At 39.9% G+C, this 22,321-nt stretch overlaps 1 protein-coding gene across 1 annotated transcript in view; it reads left to right on the forward strand.

Moving 5' to 3' along the window:
• The first annotated feature begins 13,065 nt into the window (after window positions 1–13,065).
• TMEM123 (transmembrane protein 123) overlaps window positions 13,066–22,321 on the forward strand; it is a 77,876-nt gene continuing 68,620 nt past the window's right edge. Inside the window, exons 1-2 of the mRNA XM_036859863.1 lie at window positions 13,066–13,513; window positions 17,710–17,766. Of these exons, the coding sequence (XP_036715758.1) occupies window positions 13,081–13,513; window positions 17,710–17,766 (490 nt within the window). The 5' untranslated portion in view covers window positions 13,066–13,080. The remainder of the gene's footprint in view (window positions 13,514–17,709; window positions 17,767–22,321) is intronic.

Below are 22,321 nucleotides of genomic sequence, written 5' to 3' on the forward strand. Positions count from 1 at the left end.
AAAGTATTATTTATTCACACCATCTGAATTCACACCATCTGAGTTATTTGATATGTAAATTATAAATATAACAATAAGAAACTTATTTAGGTGAACACGTTTTGAACTTGCTGGATTTCTATATTAATAAAACAAACAATAAAACAAATAATACAAAACCAAGCAATTTGAACAAAAGTATCTTCAAAGGAGAAATAGGTTTAACTAGATTGGATTATAATGCCGCCATCATTAGAGTCACACCATCTTTCTAATATGCTAGAGGGTCATGTGAACCACCTGGTTAGCAAGAAAAAAATGTTTCAAGCCTCAGTAAAACTTCCTCCTTCCACTGAAGCATACTCATCTTCTGTGAACAGATATAGCAAAATACAATAGAAATAAAACTAAGGCTGTCCTGAATGAGAATGGGAATGACCACCTCCCAGACTCAGCTCATCTCACTAGTCCCTTGAGTCTCAGGTACCACCAGGCCAGTTGGCAGCCCCTCCCAGCGAAGTTAGTCCTCATTTACAAGAGTGAATGATCAGGATCATTGAGGATCAGGAGATCCTCAAATTGATTCAGGTCTGGACATGCTATCTCTGAGATTGGGATGCTCATGGTGTTCTAGCTAGCTAAGTGTTTAAGGGCTTCACTTATTCCAGCCTGAAACTTCCACAGGGAAGGGAATTTGCCATGTTCATCTTTGTCTCCCCAGCACCTAGCATGGTCCTAATGCTTAGCAGGTGGGCCATACCTGTCTTTGGAATGTTGTAAAGGTTAGACAAATGAAGGAGTCAATGAGTTAACGGATGTGAGTGAGACTGAAGGTCAGGGACGGGATGGTTCAGTTATGGCATCTTCCTTCTGTGGTCACAGACAAGGTCTGCGTGAAAACAGCAGACGATTTAAGTTCCTCTCACACTCAACATAAACCAGCAGTGAGATGTGGCTGATAAAAAAAAATTATGATATAACCTTGATATTGAGTTAACAAGAGTATGATACCCAAAGAAAAAAGTTAGTAGGGGATTCTTCACTCCTACGGTCACTTCCCAAGCATCCCAGATGCCATGCTCAAATCCAAAGGAAACTGATCTTTCTTTCCAAGATAGACTCTCACCCTTTTGTCCTGTTTCTTCACATGGTTTTCTTCCACCCATAAAAATCCTTTCCATCTCATCTTTCATTTGTCCGTTGTCCTTCTTGGAATACTCTGCTGTTCCACAATCCCAAGCCCCATGCTCCCAACCTACCTCTATATCCCCCAAACCGCTATTACAATGTATGGTACTTATCTTTTTTAATCTAATATTTTCACTATTTATGTTCTTGTCTTCTTTCTCAAAAGAATCTAAACTGTAAAGCACTGATCAAAGGCAAGGAATTTTCATTTTTATGGTTGTACTTGCCTCCATGTACATTTCACATCCATTGATTATGATCTTCTAAAGGCCAGTAAGAGACCCATTTATTTTATTTTATTTCTCTTTAAGTTACACACTGTACCTAGCTAGTTGTTCTGGGCAAAAAACAAATGTTGCTTGTCTGATGGTTGACTCAGGTATAACTACAAGCCACAACAAGAGGAAGCTAACACACTAGCAAGGAACAAGAGCATACATACACTGCAAGCCAGGGTTTGAAACCTCTCTTAGTATGCAGACATACAGATCTATTTCCCGATTACATACTTTCATGTACATAGATCAAACAAGAGTTAAGCAACTAAGGATGAAAACAGTTCACAGAAAAGGAAATACAAATGGCTAATGAAATAGACAATGATGTGCCATCTTAGTTAATAAAGAGAGAAATGCAAATGGAACAAAATGAGACACCATCATTTGCCTACCATACTGGCAAAAGGCAAAGAGATAGATAATATTCAGTGTCAGCAATGGTGGGAATGTAAATTTTAAAGGGTACTTTACAATACTGATCAAAATTTTTTTTTTTAATTTATTTTATTTATTTATTTTTGGCTGCACTGGGTCTTCACTGCTGCTTGCGGGTTTTCTCTAGTTGCAGCAAGCAGGGGCTACTCTTCGTTGTGGTGCACGGGCTTCTCATTGCGGTGGCTTCTCTTGTTGCGGAGCACGGGCTCTAGGCATGCGGGCCCCCGCAGTTGCGGCACGTGGGCTCAGCAGCTGTGGCCCACAGGCTCCAGAGCGCAGGCTCAGCAGCTGTGGCGCACGGGCCCAGCCGCTCCGCGGCATGTGGGATCCTCCCGGACCAGGGCTCGAACCCACGTCCCCCGCATTGGCAGGCGGGCTCTCAATCACTGCGCCACCAGGGAAGCCCCTGATCAAAATTTTTAAAACATACATTCCTTACTAAATAAGCCCACTTCTAAGAATCTACTCTTCAGAATAACTTTTTCCATATTGCCAGGATATTGGCTGAAGAAAGTTCACAGTGCCATTAAATTTATATTAGTAGAAATCAGAGATAACGTAAATATGTCAAAAGTGAGATGTTTAAGTAAATTATATTCGTACTCTGATGCAACATAGCCATCACAAAGAATGAACCATATCTATATGTGTAGATATGGGATAATGATCACAATACATTGTCAAAAAAAAGCAAGTTGCAAAGCAGTAAATGTAGTATAATTTCTTTTTTGTGGGGAAAAAAGACATGTTCCATGTTTCTGTGTTCATATAAATACATAAATTTCTACATAACTCTACGTGCAAAAACAAAAATAAAAACAAACATACAAACAAAAACAAAGGTCTGGAAAGAAAAACACCCAAATGCTAACTGCGGTTACCCCTGGGGAGGTAAAGCAGGAAGGGCTTTTCTTTTTGTGTATGTCTATGCATTGTTTAAATTTTCTTGCAACATCAATGTAATACTTTTGACTTTTCTGAAATAAAAAATAAACCCAATTAAAGTAGCTATAAAATATGTGAAGATTCACAAAAGCAGTGATCAAACTTTCAGGAACTGCACGCATGAATTATCTCTTTAAGTATTCTTTAGAACTCTATGCTCACAAAATTATTCACATGTATTTGTGTCAGTTACCAAAACCTGAAACCTTATGTGGTAGCATAAAACAGTCATTCCATGTTTTAGAAGAGGTAAGAACGGAAAAAAGAAATTTCTTTAACACTGTGTATGAAGAATGTCACCTGTTATCAGTAAACAAAGGATGCTGCAGCCATCAAGCCAACAACTGCAGACACCTCCAAGTGTACACCCTGAGGGAACTCAAGATGGGAAAGAACAGGATACTGGCTCTAAACAGTTAAGGTGCATATCAAAGGAATGATTTTAATGAGCCCAGGCTCTTGCACCTTCCCATATATAAAGAAGGGCTAAATTCATTAACTTGAGATGTCTGGTTTTCTTTAATCAACAGTAATCTTTTGATGTTCCAACTACCTGGATTTTGCAAAAACTCATATATCCTGGCTACTCCTGTACCTCTTTGGAACAGCTCCTCAGAGCTACCTGAGACTGTGTTTCCCAGGCTTAAGTCCTCAGTAAGTCCACTGAATAAAACATAATTTTCAACTTTTAGGTTGTGTATTTTTTTTTTTTTTAGTTGACAACACTTTTTTTTAAAGAAATTGACAAACCAAGCAGAGGGCTCTCAGAACTAATTCACCTGATCATTGATTTATGCTAGGGGCCACAAATTCAAATGCCACAGGAGACTGGCAAGTAACAGATTAATGAGGCCAGCTGGGAATAAGGCAGCAAGGACCAGAGGGACTATTTGGAGAGTGTGTACTGCTTAAAGGGAGCAGCTACTTCAAAACTCCAGCTAAGTGAGAAGATGGATCTGGTGTTATCAGATCTTTTAATATTTCAAAGGAAATCAGAAACCAGAATTTTTAATAGCAATACACCCAGGTTTTACATTTTAACAACCGATTTCTTAAAATCTTAAATGCCATGTTGGAGGACTTCCCTGGTGGCACAGTGGATAAGACCCTGCACTCCCAAGGCAGGGGGCCTGGGTTCGATCCCTGGTCAGGAAACTAGATCCCATGTGCATGCTGCAACTAAGAGTTCACACGCTGCAACTAAGGAGCTGGTGAGCCGCAACTAAGGAGACCACCTGCCGCAACTAGGGAGCCCACATGCCGAAACTAAGGAGCCCACATGCCGCAACTAAGACCTGGTGCAACCAAATAAATAAATATTTTTTAAAATAAATAAATAAATGCTATGTTGGTAAAGATTGCACAAGCCCAACAAAACACATCTCCTAGCTGGATGTGGCCTGCAGCCTCCCATTTGCCATTTTTGGGTTTCACTGTCTCCATAGAGATCTAGTGGACTAATTCTGACAGACACATCCTTCATCACCCAGATCAGTTCCCTCTTCTTCCATTAGCACTTTGGCCATGGTATTATAGAACATTAGAGTTCAAACATATTTTTAAAAATCTCATTAAAATCTCAATTTTTTATGGTAGCAAAATACATATAACATAAAATTTGCCATTTTAGCCATTTTTATGTGTACAGTTTGGTGACCTTAATTACATTCACAATGCTGTGCAAATGAAGCAGGAGGGAAGGGGGCAGGGCACAAGCTTTAAAAGAATGACATAGCCATAGGACATGACAAGAACTGGTTAGAACCAACTAGGTCCAAGATGGCAGAAGATTCGACTTCCAGTAGACCTTGAGCCTCATTATATGCTCATTGTAATACATTAACAAGATAAATGACACACCTACCAGTGCCATGACAATTCTGAGGCCAACCATAAAAGGTCAAAAAGTGAGCAGTGGGAGATTGGCATTGATATATATACACTAATATGTATAAAATAGATAGCTAATAAGAACCTGCTGTATAAAAAAATTAATAAAATCCAAAATTTCAAAAAAAATAAGAAAAGTGAGTGGTGGCCCAATTCCTGGAAATTCCTGCCCCTTCCCTGAAATAATTGGAATAATCCTCCCATTCATTAGCCTATGAAATTACCCAGTCCATAAAAACTAACCACGCCATATTTTGGGGCCTGCTGCCTTCTGAGATGTCCCACACTCTGTCTGTGGAGTATTTTTCTCTCTAAATAAATCCACTTCTTACCTATCACTTTGTCTCTCACTGAATTCTTTTTGCAATGAGACATCAAGAACCTGAGCTTCATTAAGTCCTGAGACCAGGTGTGTGATCTCAATTAAAAGACGTGGGTTCAAGTCTCAATCTGGGTTTTGGCTGGGTTCGAGTCCTGGGACATGGGTTCAAGTCCCAGTCTGAGTTGCACAGTTTCATTACCATCACCACCAGCTCTTTCCAAAATTCTTTCATCATCCCAAACAGTAACTCTGTACCCATTAAACAATAACTCCCCACTCCACCCTCCCCGAGTCCCTGGTAACCGCTAATCTATTTTCTATCTCTATGAATTTACCTATTCAGGGTACCTCACATAAATGGAATCATATAATATTTGTCCTTTTGTGTCTGCCTTATTTCACTTAGCTAAATACTTTTAAGGTTCATCCATGGCACAGCATGTATCAGAACTTCATTCCTTTTTACAACTGAGTAATATTTCATTGTATATTGTGATTCATATTAGGAAATATGTATTTGGTCTTTGTTCCCATTACTAGCACAAGAGTTTCTAAAACACTTGGAATTTTCTAAGTGGTATGAGAAATAAAGGCTTCTTTTGTTATGTCAATGAGGTGATTTTTGGAATGCCCCTAGGTCACCTAAGAATGGATGCTGGTTGCCAGGGGAACCAACCCTGTGATTGGAGGTTTGGAACTTTCAGCTCCATCCCCCTGACCTCCAGAGAGGGGAGAGGGGCTAGACACTGAATCATCACCAATGTCTATTGATTTAATCAACTGTGAGTATTTAAGGAAGCCTCTGTAAAAACCCAAAAGGACACGGTTTGAAGAGTTTCCAGCTTGGTGAACATGTGATTTGAGAGAGAGTGGTGCACCTGGAGAGGGCATGAAAGCTCAGCACCTTTTCCCCATACCTTGCCCTATGCAGCTCTTCTGTCTAGTTGTTCCTGGGTTATATCCTTTTATAATAAACCCATAATCTAGTACATAAAGGGGTTTCCTGAGTTCTGTGAGCCACTCTAGCAAATTGAACCCAAAGAGGGGGTCATGGGGACCTCTGATTTACAGCCAGTTGGTCAGAAGCACAGGTAACAACCTGGACTTCTGATTGGCATCTGAAGCACAGGGTAGCCTTGTAGAACTGAGCCCCTGACCTGTGGAATCTGATGCTGTCTCCTGGTAGGAAATATCAAAATTGAGTTAAATTGCAGGATACCTAACTGGTGTGAAAGCATTGTTTGTTGGGAAACGCCCCTCTGCTGCCACTATGGAACTGTCTTCAGAATGATTTGTATGTATATAGCACATTTTGTTTACCCATTCCTCTGTTAAAGGACACGTGGGTTGTTTCTACCTTTTGGATATTGTGAATAATGCTGCTATGAACATTTGTATAAAAATATCTGTTTGAGTCCATTTTTTATTCTTTTGGGTATATACCTAAGAGTAGAACTTCTGGGTAATATGGTAATTCTGTATTTAACTTTTTGAGGAACTGACAACCTGTTTTATACATCAGCCACACCATTTTACATTCCTACCAACAATGCATGTAAATCCCTCATTTTTAAGATGAAGAAAGCAAGGGTGAAACTTGTTAGATAGCTTGACCATATACACAGAAAGTCAACTGCAGAGCTGACATCAGAAACCAAGTATCTTGACTCCCAATACAGTCCCCTTTCAAAGGTTAACTCCACTAGGATTTAACTCAGATGACTAGGCAAATGGCAGTATTGTCTACACAAAGAGTGGGTCTTTGGAAATAGATCAATTGATATATTGGAGGAAAGAATTTGAATTAAGTTCTGGATTTTGCTCTCCATAATGGAGAGAATTTTGTTTTTCTTCTTCAGGTCTAAGCTCTTCTCTAAGAGAAGATTAAGTCATACTTGTCTTTAGCCTAGTACCTAATTGTAGAATAATCATAGAAACATTATTGTATCATTATTAGTCTTAACATTCTGAACTAAGGGCTTTTTAAAAAAATTCCTTGAAATGCAATAAAAACTTATTTTAGAGGAGTTGGAAAATTCAGAAAAGTGGAAAGGAAAAAGAAAGGGTCACCTAGAGAACTCTCAACCTGAAAAATATTCACTTTTTAGTACTTTCTTCCAGGCTTGTTGTCCTAAACATGGTGTTTTTGTTTGCTATAAATGGTCGAAATTATAGAATCTTAAGGCTTAAGAAAATTATTACAATTTGGGGAGCAAGCTTAAAAAACAGAATAAGGAAAAGTAGATATTAAAGTCTAGGAAAGCACCCAACATAGAGTTAGCACTCCTTCCTACCAAGTCTCAGCCCTCACAGTCTTATGACATCCCTTTTGGTGGTATGTTCTTACTTACCTGTCCACATGGAAATGTGTTATTTATCTAAATGTAAAAGCTCCGAGGACATGGCCACACGATGCACTATTTTGTTTCTCCCTCTGTGCCTCATAGAGTGCTACAAATACAGTTGGTACTCAGTAAAGAACTTCTGAATGATTATTATTGATTTTGTACCATCTTCAAGGTTAACACCCCTTAGAGTCTCCATAAGGGGTAACCCAATGCAGGCCCTGCAGGACCCAGTCTTGGCAGGGCTTCACACTCCACAGAATTTGGTTCCATAATCAAAGATCATTTAAAAATCATTTTAATCTTTACTTCCATTACTTGAATACTATAGGTAATTCAACTTGTAACCCACAGTAGCACTTCTTAAAACCTCCTTGGCCCCATTCTTTTCACTTCAGTACATTTCAAGTCCACAGCTGACTTTAAGGCCCAGTCTCAAAATCTTCACCAATAATTCTCTCTCAACTTCATCCTTTGTGGTTCTTGGTTTTGCTTTTCATCCCCTTTATCTTCTATTTCTTCTTCCTTTCAGCCAAAAAATTACAGCCATTTGTATCACCTTGGCATTCATTCTTACTTCTTCAGCTCAGCCCCTCTCTCCTCAGTCTCTGATTCATTTTCAGGAAAGTTCAGGAATAGAGCGGGCACACTCAGCCCCTCTCTTGGAAGGAGACCCAGGAGTTAGGACTGGGGGAGAAGAAGGGGGAGGAGGTGGGAGAAATCACAAATGCTTATAATGTACTGTCCTTTCTTTTATTCTCATCACGCAATGAAATTCTCATATATTTTTTATTTGGGGTGGGCTACATGAAAGTTCTTTGGAAAAAAATGTGACAAGTCGTAAAGGTAAAATGATGAAATTTTCTTTGAGGACGGAGGTCACGGCCTACCCACCCTCTCCTCTTTGGGGTGTTACCTTGAGGGCATATAATAGGCCTGATAAAAATGGTCTGATCTTTTGATCTTACAAAGCAGAGTCACAGGCCTTCTGACCCTTGAAACTGTAAACATTTACTCTGGAATTAGCTCAGAGGTCTCTCATGGGTATAATGAGACAATTACAAGGTACATCATCTTGTCTCTCACAGAGATAAGTTTTCATTTTTCTCTCTTCTACTTTCTGCATAAATCTGGGTGGAAATTTCTCCAAATTTTGTATTCACTTTTGTGATATCTTATATGCATGTTATCACTGATAATGCTTACCTAATAGTAAAATTACATTCTCTCTCTCTTCTATATTGGTACAGAGGGGTCTTTTGTTGGAGTCTTTGTTTTCTTTCCCCAACACTATGATATGGTCCTCCAAACAACAGTTACATCTGTTTAACTATATTTCTTATTTCATCTCTTCCCTCAGTCCAGTAATACCCAAAGTGCACTACTCCTAGGTGACAGCAGACTTAAGTAATACTTAATACTACTTGACATGCGTCGAGTAGGTACCAACAGATAATCACTGAAACTTTTTATTCTCCCTGGCTATCCCTGTATGCAGAGACTCAGAAGGACAGAAGGACAGTAGGACGGAGTTCAGAAAGTGTGACTGAATATTCCAGGATAAGGGATGTAGAGCTACCACTCATCCAGTTCTCAAGCCACAAACTTAGGATTTTGCCTTAATTTCTCTTTCCCTCAAACACCACATCCAATTGACTCCATACTCAATCCACATCCCAAATCCATTCAGTTCTTCCATTTTCACTACTTCTACCCTAGTTCAAGCCCATCATGCATCAGCCTCTAACTGCACTTCCTGTTTCTACTCTTGTTCCTCTCTATAGCAGCTGGTGTAATCTTTTATAAAAATATAAATCATAAAATGCCACTGCCTAGTCTTTAACGGCTTTTCATCATACTTAAATTAATACCCAACTCACCTGAAAAGCCCCAAACCTCATTTTATACTTCTTTGCTTCAGCCACACTTGCTTTCTTTCTGTTTCCCCAACACACCAAGCTTGGTTAAAATGTACTTTCCCCTGGTTTTCACATGGCTCCTTTTAAGGACTCAGTTTAACGTCTACCTACTTAGAGAGGACTTACCTATATATTGTAAGGTAACCGCCCAGTTGTTCTCCATCACATTGCTGTGTTTTATCAGCATGACACATTTCTAGTTGTTTCTTGTGTGTATGTATGTTTTCAATTGCTCAAACTTTTGTTGAATGGATGGTAAGCCTTACTCTTCCATTTCCTAGATGGGAGATAGGAAATACTGAGCAGGGATCAAAAGTCTAAGAACTTTATTTCAGATTTTTCTTTAACTTCCTCACAATAGCTATTTTATCTACTGTCAGTTTTCTCCATCGTGATTAGCTCTTACTATAGAATGGCATGGGGACTGGCAACTAACTCCATATGAAGTCTTGAAGAAATAAGAACACCAAAGAATGGGGTAGGTGGCAGTGACTTCAAACAGGAAAGGGAAGTATGCTGAATCCCTATAGCCTCCTACAGAGAAGAAACAAAAAGAGTCGAAGTAGGAGCTGATAAATAACCTGGGACTAAGAACGGAAAGGCCCATGGGACTTCCTAGTGCCCGCCACTGAAATCTCTGAACTCAGATCTCACCTTCCTACTGTCCTCATAGCACAACATAATCCTGCCAGATCCATACTGAAAACTCACCATCACCACCTCTCTCCCAACCAAATTCAGAAACAACTCTCCAATTCCTTTTTGAGAAGTCATTCCTTAAAACTTTAGTCCACCAGAACTCTCTTCTCTGATCTCCTTGTTTCAAAAGTAAAATCCAATTGTGGAGCTCATTGGTCTTTCTTTGTTTGTTTATCTTTACCATTACTTGGTGTTTTTTTTTTTTTTTTGGCTTGTTTTATTTTTATTTTTGCTCTTGTCTTAATCTTAGAATCCTATGTAGCATTGAACACAAGATACCCAGTAAGGTTTTTTGGGGGTTTTTTTTTTTTGGATTAATTGAACAGATTCACACTCTGGCTGCAGTTTGTACCCTCAGGGACAAAAAAAAGAAGGAAAAACTAAAAGGAGAGGGAAGAAGAAGGTGTGAGAAAAACAGGGACTCTAATATATAGGGAAAGGAAGCAGGGGTGCAGAAGAGGGAAAGGACCCAAAAAATCAGCTTTCATTGTGAAGACTTAATCACAGTTTATAACATGTTGTCAATCTGCTAAAATGGAAGTTGACAGGAAATTGGCAGAAACAGGGAAATGGCCACAGGCCAACTTATACTCTTGTGTTAAATCTTTCCACTGCCTTGCCTTATTTGCAGCTACCTCACGGTCTCAAAGCCAGGTAGATTCTGATTTGTTCCTCATGCAAATATGGATTTATCAACAGACTGATTTATACATAGCTAGAAAGTAATAATCATCTGTGGACATCAAACCGGATGAGGCTTCCTCTATCACCTCTTTCTTTTTACAAATAAAAACTTACTGTGGGATATACGTAAGTTTCAGTGGAATAACATGAAATCTCAATATCTCTTGAACAGTCATAACAGAAGCGGTTTCTGCTATTCCTATCCAGAAACTAACTCACTTTGAAACCACTCACTTGGTCTATCAGGTAGATCAGTGTTATTCACTGCTATTTCCTAGCACCTAGCATAGTGCCTGGTACATGTCATGTGTGCAATAAATTTTTGGATATTGACTGATTGGATTAATGAATAAATGATGGTTCCAATCTCTGGTGCACCCTTAGGTGACCTTAAGCCAAAGATACAGACATACGGGAAATACAGGATGGATTTTTAAAAAGGACATAATTGAGGGAGAAGATTACCAGAGTTTTGCTGCTTTGTTTATCTCTACCTAAAATTCATTCCACGAATAGAAACTGAATGCCTTCTATGCCTTCTATGTGACAGGAAGTGTGTTATACCCTCAAGTACAAATATAAAGATACAGACCCTGGATCCAATGTGTGCTTTTCCATGACTACATCATAGCCTCTAATCACACTGTTTCAGTTACTAGACTGTAACTGTCAATGTATCTGTCTTGCCACTATATTGTAAGCTCTATTAGGACATTGCCTATCACACAGTAAGCACTCAGTAAATAGCTGGTAAAGTATCTGCTTAAAGATGCCTTACCAGCTGTTACCAATTTACCAATGGAAATTGTAGCCTACTAGGGGGAAAAGACATAATGAACCGTATAAAGTCAGGATTCTTAGTTTTGAGAAAGAAGAGCTAACTCTTGCTGATATAGCAGAAAAGGAGCATGTTGAAGATACTGGGTGGCTCTCAGAATTACTGGAGGGTAAAGAGAATCATGGCAGATGCTAGGCCTCCAGGAATAATGCACAAAATCACTACAGAACTAGTCCGGTGAGGAAACTGTCTCCATTGCAGTTCCCCACCCATGCCACTTCTGCATCGGAAACTCAGTCTTGCAACCACTGAGAAACTGCTGTTGCCGTCAGTGCTGCCAACAAAGTCAGCCACCTCTGCTGCTACTCCTATCAAATGTCAAAGAACCAGAGAGCACCCTTGTTCATTGGCAGCTGAACCAAGGTTGGAAAGACAGGTTGAGCCTGGATTGTGAAATGCTTGAACAAAGGCATAGGCAGTCACCAGAACAATTTATTCCTAAACCAGATTCCCCAATCAAATGGAGTAACCAAAAGCTAAATGTGCAGTGCTTGCTTTTTGCCCATGGTGGATGTCAATGAGTATTTGCAAGTTTGGTTGAAACAACAGATGGGGAGTCTGCAAATTTAGGACAGACTGCCCCACTTAATCCCTATGATTAGTCATGTCTATATGGATAGCCTTACCTGAGATCAGAAAGTACTATCTCTCATAACATATTTTTGGGAATACAACTATGATATCGTGGCCCTTATGTCATGAAATCTGGGTCAGGTACCAAGAGAATCAACAACATTTAGATCTGCCATATTTAGAGTGTTGGGAAGTGGGGTGGATTCACCAGGATTTTAAGTGCCTTGGATCCTTTTCAACCGAAGGTTTCCCACCCAAATCAGGACTCAATCTTTGTCGTTCTCTTGCATCAGCCACGGGTTGCTACAGGTCACTTCGGAGTTTCTGAGCAAAAACAAAATGCAATCTGTAGGAGCACTGCAAGTCAAGACAGGTGAGTAGAATTGGCTCCAAGGGCTGAAGAGGAACTTAGCCAAAAACTATTCAAAACAGGTTAATCCATCTGAACTGGGATAGCAGACCCCAAGGAGAGAAGGGACTAGGTTAGACGTGTGCAACCTCGGCCTTGTTGGCTATTCTTGCCTATGAATAGCTACCAATTCTTCCAAGTCCCCCCGCCACCATCCCCCCGCGTCCACTCGGATAATCTCTTTAGGCACGTTAGCTAGCCAGAGAAGCAGGGAACCTGTGGAAGAGGATGAGGTTATTTGGGGTATAGAGATCATGGATGTTTTACGTATGCACTTAATCATTTGTCGAGCCCCTCACCCCCGCCCCATCTTAGGCTGGGTCACTCGGAGGAAAAAAACCCTCTTTCCTGTACCTCCCTTTATGCTGTCCTCGCCTGCGACTTCTCCCTCTCACTCCGAGCCGCACGCAGCCTCCGTGCCTCACCTGAAAACTACTCTTCAAAGACTTCCTTCCGGGCCCAGCAAAGCCCGGCGTACTCGGTATCGGGAGAGGCAGAGGTGCTCACTTCTATCCAAAAAAACAAAACTGCCCTTTCCGAAAAAAAACAAAACTGCTCGACCGTTCCGGGACTCGCATGCGCGCGTCAGAGGGGGAAGCAGCTAGGAGGGTCCAGCAGCTAGGAGGGTCCGGGTGCTTCGAATCGCAAACCCCGCCCCCGCGTGTCGACCCCGCCCCGCCCCGCCGCCTCAGCCCCGCCCCGTCCCGCCGCCGGGGCAGGCACGCGACGCCCTCTCCAGGCCAGGCTCTCGCGCCCTATTTGGTCTTTGGGGGGCAGGCGGTGGGAGGCGAAGCGTGCGCGGCGGAAGGGGACGCAGGGCGGGCTCGGGTGCGCCAAGGCACAGCTCTAACCAGCGCAGCCGCCACCTCCTCGGGAACCCACGAGGCCTCCGCGTCCTGCCTCGGAACAATGGGACTCGGCTCGCGAGGTATCTTGGCTGTGCTGGCCCTGGGGGTCGTGGTGGGGGTAGCGCTGCTGAAGATCATCGCCGACAGCACAGACCCGGAGGGTAAGTGGCTGCGGGGATCGCCAGCCCCGGCCCCGGGAGGAGTTGCGCTGCCCATCGGGAGTTTCCAAGTTGGATCTGGTTGTGCAGAAAGTTCTGCAACTCTTAGGCCAAACGCACGGGGCAGACCTGGAGGTGACCTGATGGCCCCATCAGGGGGAAAACTGAGACTTGGGCCAGTCCCCCAGCTGCCCCAAGGCCGCCTGCTTAAGAAATGGTCCGGTCCTTCCCCTCAGTTTTTCTGCAAGCAGCGGACGCAGGCCTGGAGGAGTGCGTATAACCTGTTGAGTTACCGAAGGATGGGCCTTCAGCAGGGGTTCAACTTAGCTGTTACAGTCTTTCCCCGAAGTTAATGTTTTCCTGGGAGGTTAGAGATTATCTAAGCCTTGCTTTTGTAAACGATTAGATGGATTGAAAAATATGTCTACCGATTCCTGAGCAAACATGTCTACCAGTTAGTTGCGGAACCTTTTAGGCGTTTTCCGGTGTTTCATCGCCTAATTGTGTATTATCAAACCAATTATTTATAGTCTTAAGGACCCCAGACGCTTTGGGGCTAGTGTAGCTGGTTGGGAGCTTCTGGGGAGTGCGGACAGCTCTCCCAGGCGCAGGTGATGCTCGTGCTTCTGTGGATGGGCGCTACCAGCCCCTTGTGTACCGTAAACACCGGCCGAGGCGGGCCGAGGCGCATATCAGCTGTGCAGCCTTAAGATCACAGCTGCACTATTGTTAGGAGTCCACGACGTCGTCAGTATAATCATAACAAAATGATTTTGACATTTCTCTTCTGGGGGAGGTGGAGGTGTCCCTTTAGGCCCTTGGCCCTTTGGGAACTTTTTGGGTAAAGTCGTGAAAACTGATTTGCTGTGTAAATTCTGTTTTCTCTTTGTCAACTCTTATAGAAGTCAGGTCACTGATTAATGGTCCGTAAACTAGAATAAGTTAGTTTAAATGACCCAAGTTTTTCCTGGTTTTAAGTTCTATCCACTGTATATTACATTAGTTTTATCCAGCAGTTTGCAAAACCAGACGGTTCAGGCACAACACCTGCTTTTGCTAGAATAATCTGGGTGACTTAGACAATAACAGTTTTCGTTTGTTTTGCTGAATTTTTTTGTTTGCCGAATTGCACATGTGACAGACTGACTTTGTAGAGCTAATTTTGAGATCGTTTCAGGAAAGAATGATCAGTAAAATCATGTCTGTCATATTTTCAATATTATGAGGTATTTTATTGTAAAAGTGAACTATCTGGAATTAAACAGTATATTTTGCTGCTAATTTTATGCCAATATTTATGTGAGTTGGTCTCCATTTTTTTATTTGTTACTTTGTGAAAGTATACCTGCTTATTGTTTGTCTAAAGAATTACTGAGTAGAGAAACTGAGTGTGCTTGCTTTTCTTGCCCACATAACAGATTTTTTTTGTCCTGTTTTAATACTCACTGTTTGACTGTTCTGTTTGTTACTTGATGTCTCACTAGACATTAATGCTATTTGGAAAACTTGGAATGTTCTACTATATGAAAGTCTTGATTTCATGAACTAGTATAACCAATGTGAGCTGGAATCCATTTCTGCAGACTATAAGGTCACCTTGAAACTAGAGTAAAGGAAGGTTCTATAGAGGATGTCTCAAAAGAGCAAGTAAACGTTGTCCTAGTCTTTATATGCAGTGTGTAATCTGTATAAAGTGTCATTATGAAGTACAGTGATTTTTGTCATACTAGAGCTTATATAGCTAATTTTTACTAGACACTTTTCCTGTGCTCCTCACACTATGCTGATTGAGGTCCATACTTCATCCCATTGGATCCTCACAGTATTATCCCCATTTTATAAATGAGGAAACTGAGGCTTAGAAGTTACCTAATTTATTCAAAGTGAAACAACTAATACATGTTTGATTTCAGAGGCCAGAATCCAAACTCTCAATTAACCATTTTGCCACTAAGCTACAGTAGGTGATGTTGGCTCTTCAAGTAGATAATACTTTTATCCACAATGCTGTCATTGCCCAGAATATTGTGGGAGAAGATAAAAACATTATTGAAATTCTTCTTTTAAAATATCCTTCACAGTCTGCTGCATAGTTTCATAAATATCTTCAGTTGAAGGAGGAGGGATACTATGAACAAGTTAGCAAGCCAGCAAACAGGATAGATTGTGGTAGTGCAATGAAAGACATAAGGGTGGGGGAGGCTATTAATCAGGACTCTTGGTGGCAAGTGACAGAAACCTACCTTAAACAGCCTTAGGGGAAAGGAAGGACTTTATTGACCCTTAAATGGAAAAGTCCAAGGATTAAGGTGGCTTCAGAAATGCTGCATTCAAGAGTTCAAATAGGTTCCTAAGAGATGGCCATTTCCGACTCTCTAGATTACATCTATCAAACCATAGGCAAGCCCTAGTTAAAGTGTTCTTAGCCTGCAGGGGGAATCCAAATAACAGGGACTTTCTAAAGTGATTCCCAGGCTTCAAAAGCCATCATAATGGGTAGCCAGGTAGGATATGAAATTAATCTTTAATATGCCTATGCCACTTCATGAACTTAACTTTCTTTTTTTCTATTTAGTGCAATATTCTATTTTAATACTTGGTCATTTTGTCAGGTAAATCGTCAGCCTCCTTGTACTTAGATTGTCCATGACATTCTTTATCTCTTAGGACACAGAAACAGTGCCTGCCCATAGTAGGTACTTCGTAAGTATTTTTTGAAAAGAGGAGAAAAGGTCCTAAAGCTAGAAAGAGCTTAGAAAGAACACTGCTTCTGCCTTCTTCCTCAAGCAAAAAAAAAAAAAAAAATGGGTTGTCAGGAAATCATCCCTCATAAGAGTGACAACAGCAGGGAGACAAAAACAGGAGGCTCTCGTAGCAGTCTAGGCAAAAGACGAAGGCACGTGGTAATGGAGATAAGTAGATAGAGTCTAGATCTTTTTGGGGGGTAGAACTGAAATCATTTGCTAATAGATTGCATGGTGGAGTGAGGAAGAAGGAAGAATCAAAAGATGACCTCTTGGTTTTAGGGTTGAACAACTGGTAATGCAACAACTGGGGACACTGGGGCAGAAGCAGGTTTATAGCAGAAAATCAATGGTTCCATTTTGGCACTCACAAGTACAGGCTTTGGAATCAAACAGCCTGGTCCAAATCCAGACTCTGCCACTTACTAGCTGGGTGGCCTCCTTTGGGTCTCAGTTCTGTCACTGCACGACAGTGTTCCTGTCACAGAATTGTTGTGAGGGTTAGATGAGCTAATGCAAGTTACATGCTCCCCATGAGGCCTGGCATGTAGTAAGCCCTTAATAATGTTGGCAATTATTTGCTACCTGCTGCTAAATACATGTGTATAGTCTACTTACCTTGATCTTTTTCAAGTTTAATCTTCACACTATATCCTTTTGTGATAAATGGATTATGGTTCCAGCAAGAGGAAGAAACGCACAGTAAAGATAGCTCCTTCAAAGTTGTTATTGCTTACTTTCTTTGTACTGTGAAGGTTTTTTGGGTAGGGGAAACCTATCTTTGTGAAAAGTACACAATAATAAACTTACTTGCCTCCCATGTAGTATATGTGTTAATCTTCCATTATACAAAGACCAAAGATGAATAACCCACTCTGAAAAGTTGCTTAACTGGGGCATAGAATTCTTCCAAACTTTTTCCAAAATTTAAGGTACTAGTTAAAAATTCAAAGAATTATACTGAGAAGACTTGCAATTTTAAATGAAAATCCTAACCCACTTCATCTTCTCTCCATTGTATGAAGTTAGGCATGTTGGTGGTACAAGACCTAGGGGCACCCATTAATAGTAAGGGCCCCTCCCAGGATGGTCCATTCTACTCAGAAGAGCAGAGTTGTCAGTAGCAAAAATTCCTCACCAACCACTGTGTCCTCATGTGGGTGAATGAACTTTGGCAAACTATTGTATCATCGACTGGCACATAGTAAGTACTATGTAAGTGTTACATTAGCCATATGTTTTCTGTCTTGAAAAATCCAGTAATACAGTCCCAGATTTACTGACAGTTTCAAGGTATATTTCATAGCAACAGTGGCAAAAGTAGAACTTCCTGTGGAATAATCTACCCTTCCCCCACACCACCACCACCCCAGAGACAGAAAGAAACATATTGCCAGTGTTCTTAGTTAAATATTAAATGTCCTTTCATCACAGGATATTTCTTTGTTTTTATAGGATCTCCAGGTAAGAAGAATCCTATGTCTGTGGAAGACTCCAATGATAACCCAATAGGTGAGTTTAAAAAGGTTAGGAAACGGATTATCTGTCTAGGATACATAAAGTAATATCAGCTAGTCAAGTACATGTAAGCTGGTACACTGACCTGTCTTAACCATGATTTGTTCATTCATGAATCCCTAAAGCCTACCATCAAGGGCTGCCCTTAGTGGGCATCAGTAAATGATAGTTCACTGGATTAATAGTCTTTCTCAGTTTAGCAAAGATGTGAATAAATTCTAAAACTAAAAGCATACTGGAATTTATTACTGAGTTCTGAAGCACGTTTTTAGGTATGACATTTTGCACTCTGCCTATCGATATGTACTATGAATATGTAAGTCTGCTGATCTTGCCGGTAGAACAAGTCACGCTAAGCTGGTCAGCCACAGCAGCCTTAATTTGCCTTGGTGGACTCCAGGGAGACCCTACTTATATTTCACCCATCAGTTAGATTTCAACCCACCCTCTTGCTTCCCTATTGAAACAATAGATGAGGCCCTTTTTTAATTTTTTGGCTGCACTGGGTCTTCTTTGCACCTTGCAGGCTCCTCTCTAGTTGCAGCACGTGGGTTGCCCCATGGCATGTGGGATCTTAGCTCCCCAGCCAGGGATCGAACCCGCATTCCCTGCATTGGAAGGTGGATTCTTAACCACCGGGAAAGTCCCAAAAAGATGCTCAAGCACTTTTCTTGTGCTTTTAGTTTGGGACAAATGGATTTCTTTCTTGATTTTCTGAGTTCATTAGCATGGAAAGATAGGAACCAGGCTGATGTTATAAATAGTAAACCATCAAGGCATGTTTCTTGTAAGCAGTATTTAGTTTTTCTTCTTACTGTCCTTGTTATTAAGAGTTGACAGAGGTAGAAACTAGAAAAAGGCATGCAAATCCTATCACTGGACCCATTTTCTCTACTTTTATTCAACAAATATTTGTTGAGTGCCCTAATGTAAGGACACATTACAAAATGGACCAAGCCCTTACTTCTTGGAGTTTTTGTTTGTTTTTTGTTTTATGTCATTGTAGAAAAATACACGTAACATAAAATTCACAATGTTAACCATTTTTAAGTGTACAGCCCAGTGGCATTAAGTACATTCATATTGTTGTGCAATGTCATAGAGTTTTTTTTTAATTAATTTTTTTGGTGAAATATAGTTGATTTACAATGTTCTGTGAATTCCTGCTATACAGCAAAGTGATTCAGTTATACATATATACACATTCTTTTTTATATTCTTTTCCATTATGGTTTATTCCAGAATATTGAATATAGTTCCCTGTGCTATGTAGTAGGGCCTTGTTGCTTATCCATTCTGTATGTAATAGTTTACATCTACTAACCCCAAATTCCCAGTCCATCCCTTCCCCACAGCCCCCACCCCCTTGGCAACCACAAGTCTGTTCTGTATGTCTGTGAGTCTGCTTCTGTTTCATAGATAGGTTTATTTGTGCCATATTTTAGATTCCACATATAAGTGACATCAAATGACTTTCTGACTTACTAAACTTAGTGTGATAGTCTCTAGTTGCATCCATGTTGCTGCAAATGGCATTATTTCAATCTTTTTTATGGCTGAGTAGTGTTTTATTGTATATATATACCACATCTTCTTTATCCATTCATCTGTCGATGACATTTAGGTTGTTTCCATGTCTTGGCTATTGTGAATAGTGCTGCTATGAACATAGGGATGCATGTGTCTTTTTGAATTATACTTTTGTCCAGATATATGCCCAGGAGTGGGATTGCTGGATCACATGGTAATTCTATTTTTAGTTTTCTGAGGAACCTCCATACTGTTTTCCATAGTGGCTGCACCAACTTACATTCCTACCAACAGTGTAGGAGGGTTCCCTTTTCTCCACACCCTCTCCAGCATTTGTTATTTGTAGACTGTTTAATGATGGCCATTCTGACTGGTGTGAGGTGGTACCTCATTGTAGTTTTGATTTGCATTTTTCTAATAATTAGAGATGCTGAGCATCTTTTCATGTGCTGTTGGCCATCTGTATGTCTTCTTTGGAGAAACGCCTCTTTAGGTCTTCGATTGGGGTGTCTGCTTTTTGGTTGTTGGGTTTTATGAGCTGTTTGTATATTTTGGAAATTAAGCCCTTGTCGGTCACATCTTTTGCAAATATTTTCTCCCATTCTGTATATTGTTTTTTCATTTTTTTATGGTTTCCTTTGCAGTGAAAAAGCTTATAAATTTGATTTGGTCCCATTTGTTTGTTTTTGTTTTTATTTCTGTTGCCTTGGGAGACTGACCTAAGAAAACATTGGTATGATTTATATCAGAAATGTTTTGCCTATGATCTCTTCTAGGAGTTTTATGGTGTCATGTCTTATATCTAAGTCTTTAAGCCATTTTGAGTTTACTTTTGTGCATGGCGTGAGGGTGTGTTTTAACTTCATTGATTTACATGCAGCTGTCCAACTTTCCCAGCAACACTTGCTGAAAAGACTTTTTCCCATTTTATATTCTTGCCTCCTTTGTTGAAGATTAATTGACTGTAGGGGTGTGGATTTATTTCTGGGCTCTCTATTTTGTTCCATTGATCCCTATGTCTGTTTTTGTGCCAATACCATGCTGTTTTGATTACTGTAGCCTTGTAGTATTGTCTGGGAGGGTTGTGCCTCCTGCTTTGTTCTTTTTCCTCAGGATTGCTTTGGCAATTCTGGGTCTTTTATGTTCTGTATAAATTTTAGGATTATTTATTCTAGTTCTGTGAAAAATGTCATGGGTAATTTGATAGGGATTGCATTAAATCTGTAGATTGCTTTGGGTAGTAGAGCATGGGATATCTTTCCATTTCTTTGAATCATCTTTAATTTCCTTTATTAATGTTTTATAGTTCTCAGCATATAAGTCTTTCAGCTCCTTGGTCAGGTTTATTCCTAAGTTTTTTTTTTTTTTTGGTGTGATTTTAAAAAGTAATTTTTTTTACATTCCCTTTCTGCTATTTCATTGTTAGTGTAAAGACATGCAAGTGATTTCTGTATGTTAATCTTGTATCCTGCTACCTTGCTGAATTTATTTATCAGTTCCAATAGTTTTTGTGTGGCGTCATCAGGGTTTTCTATATATAGTATCATGTCAACTGTATATAGTGACAATTTTACCTCTTCCCTTCCAATTTGGATATCTTTTATTTCTTTTTCTTGTCTGATTGCTGTGGCTAGAACTTTTAGTACTATTTTGAATAGAAGTGGTGAGAGTGGGCATCCTTGTCTTGTTCCAGAATTTAGCAGGGCTTTCAGCTTTTCACCATTAAGTATTATATTGGCTGTGGGTTTGTCATAAATGGCTTTTATTATATGGAGATATGTTCCCTCTATACCCATTTTGGTAGAGTTTTTATCATGAATGAATATTGAATTTTGTCAAATGCTTTTTCTGTGTCTATTGAGGTTATCATGTGGTTTTTGTCTTTTCTTTTGTTGATATGGTGTATCACATTGATAAATTTGCATGTGTTGAACCTTCCTTGTGAACCTAGGATGAATCCCACTTGGTCATAGTATATGATCTTTTTTATGTGTTGTTGGATTCAGTTTGCTAGTATTTTGTTGAGAACTTTTGCATCTACGTTCGTCAAAGATATTGGCCTGTACTTTTCTTTTTTGGTGGTATCTTTGTCTGGTTTTAGTATCAGCGTGATGCTGGCTTCATAGAATGTCTTTGGGGGTGTTGCCTCAACAGTCTTTTGGAAGAGTTCGAGAAGTATCAGTAAAATTTCTTCTATGTATGTTTGGTAGAATTCACCTGTGAAACCATCTGGTCCTGGACTTTTGTTTGTAGGGAGTTCTTTTTTTATTACAGGTTCTATTTCACTTCTAGTGGTCACTCTGTTCAAATTATCTATTTCTTTTTGATTCATTTGTGGTGGGCTGTATGCTTCTAGAAAGTTGTCCGTTTCTTCTAGTTTGTCAAATTTGTTGTCATATAATTGTTCATAGTATTCTCTTATGGTTTTTTGCATGTCTGTGGTATCAGTTGATATTTATCCTTTTTCATTTCTTATTTTATTTGGGTTCTGTCTTTTTTTCTAGGTCTTGGTTTTATTGATTTTTTCTATTGTTTTTTATCTCAATTTTATTTATTTCCTCTCTGAGCTTTATTATTTCCTTCCTTCTGCTGACTTTAGGTTTTGTTTGTTCTTCCTTTTTTTGATTCTTTTAGGTGATAGGTTAGGTTATTTTTTGAGATTTTTTTCTTGTTTCTTGAAGGCCTGTATCACTATGAACTTCCTCTTAAGAACGGCTTTTGCTGCATCCGATAGATTCTGTATGGTTGTGTTTTCATTGTCACTTTTCTTAAGGTATTTTTAAATTTCCTTTTTGATGTTGACCCATTGGTTTCTTAGTAGCATTTTGTTTAGTTTCCATATAATCAGGTTTTTTTCATATATCTTTTCTTGTGGTTGATTTCTAGTTTCATGTCGTGGTCAGAGAAGATGCTTGAAATAATTTCTATACTCTTAAATTTGTTGGGGTTTGTTTTGTGCCCTAGTATGTGGTCAGTCCTAGAGAATGTTCCATGTGCACTTGAAAACAATGTGTATTCT

The sequence above is a fragment of the Balaenoptera musculus genome, chromosome 8 (genome assembly GCF_009873245.2).
Source record: "Balaenoptera musculus isolate JJ_BM4_2016_0621 chromosome 8, mBalMus1.pri.v3, whole genome shotgun sequence".
Classification (NCBI taxonomy): Eukaryota; Metazoa; Chordata; class Mammalia; order Artiodactyla; family Balaenopteridae; genus Balaenoptera; species Balaenoptera musculus.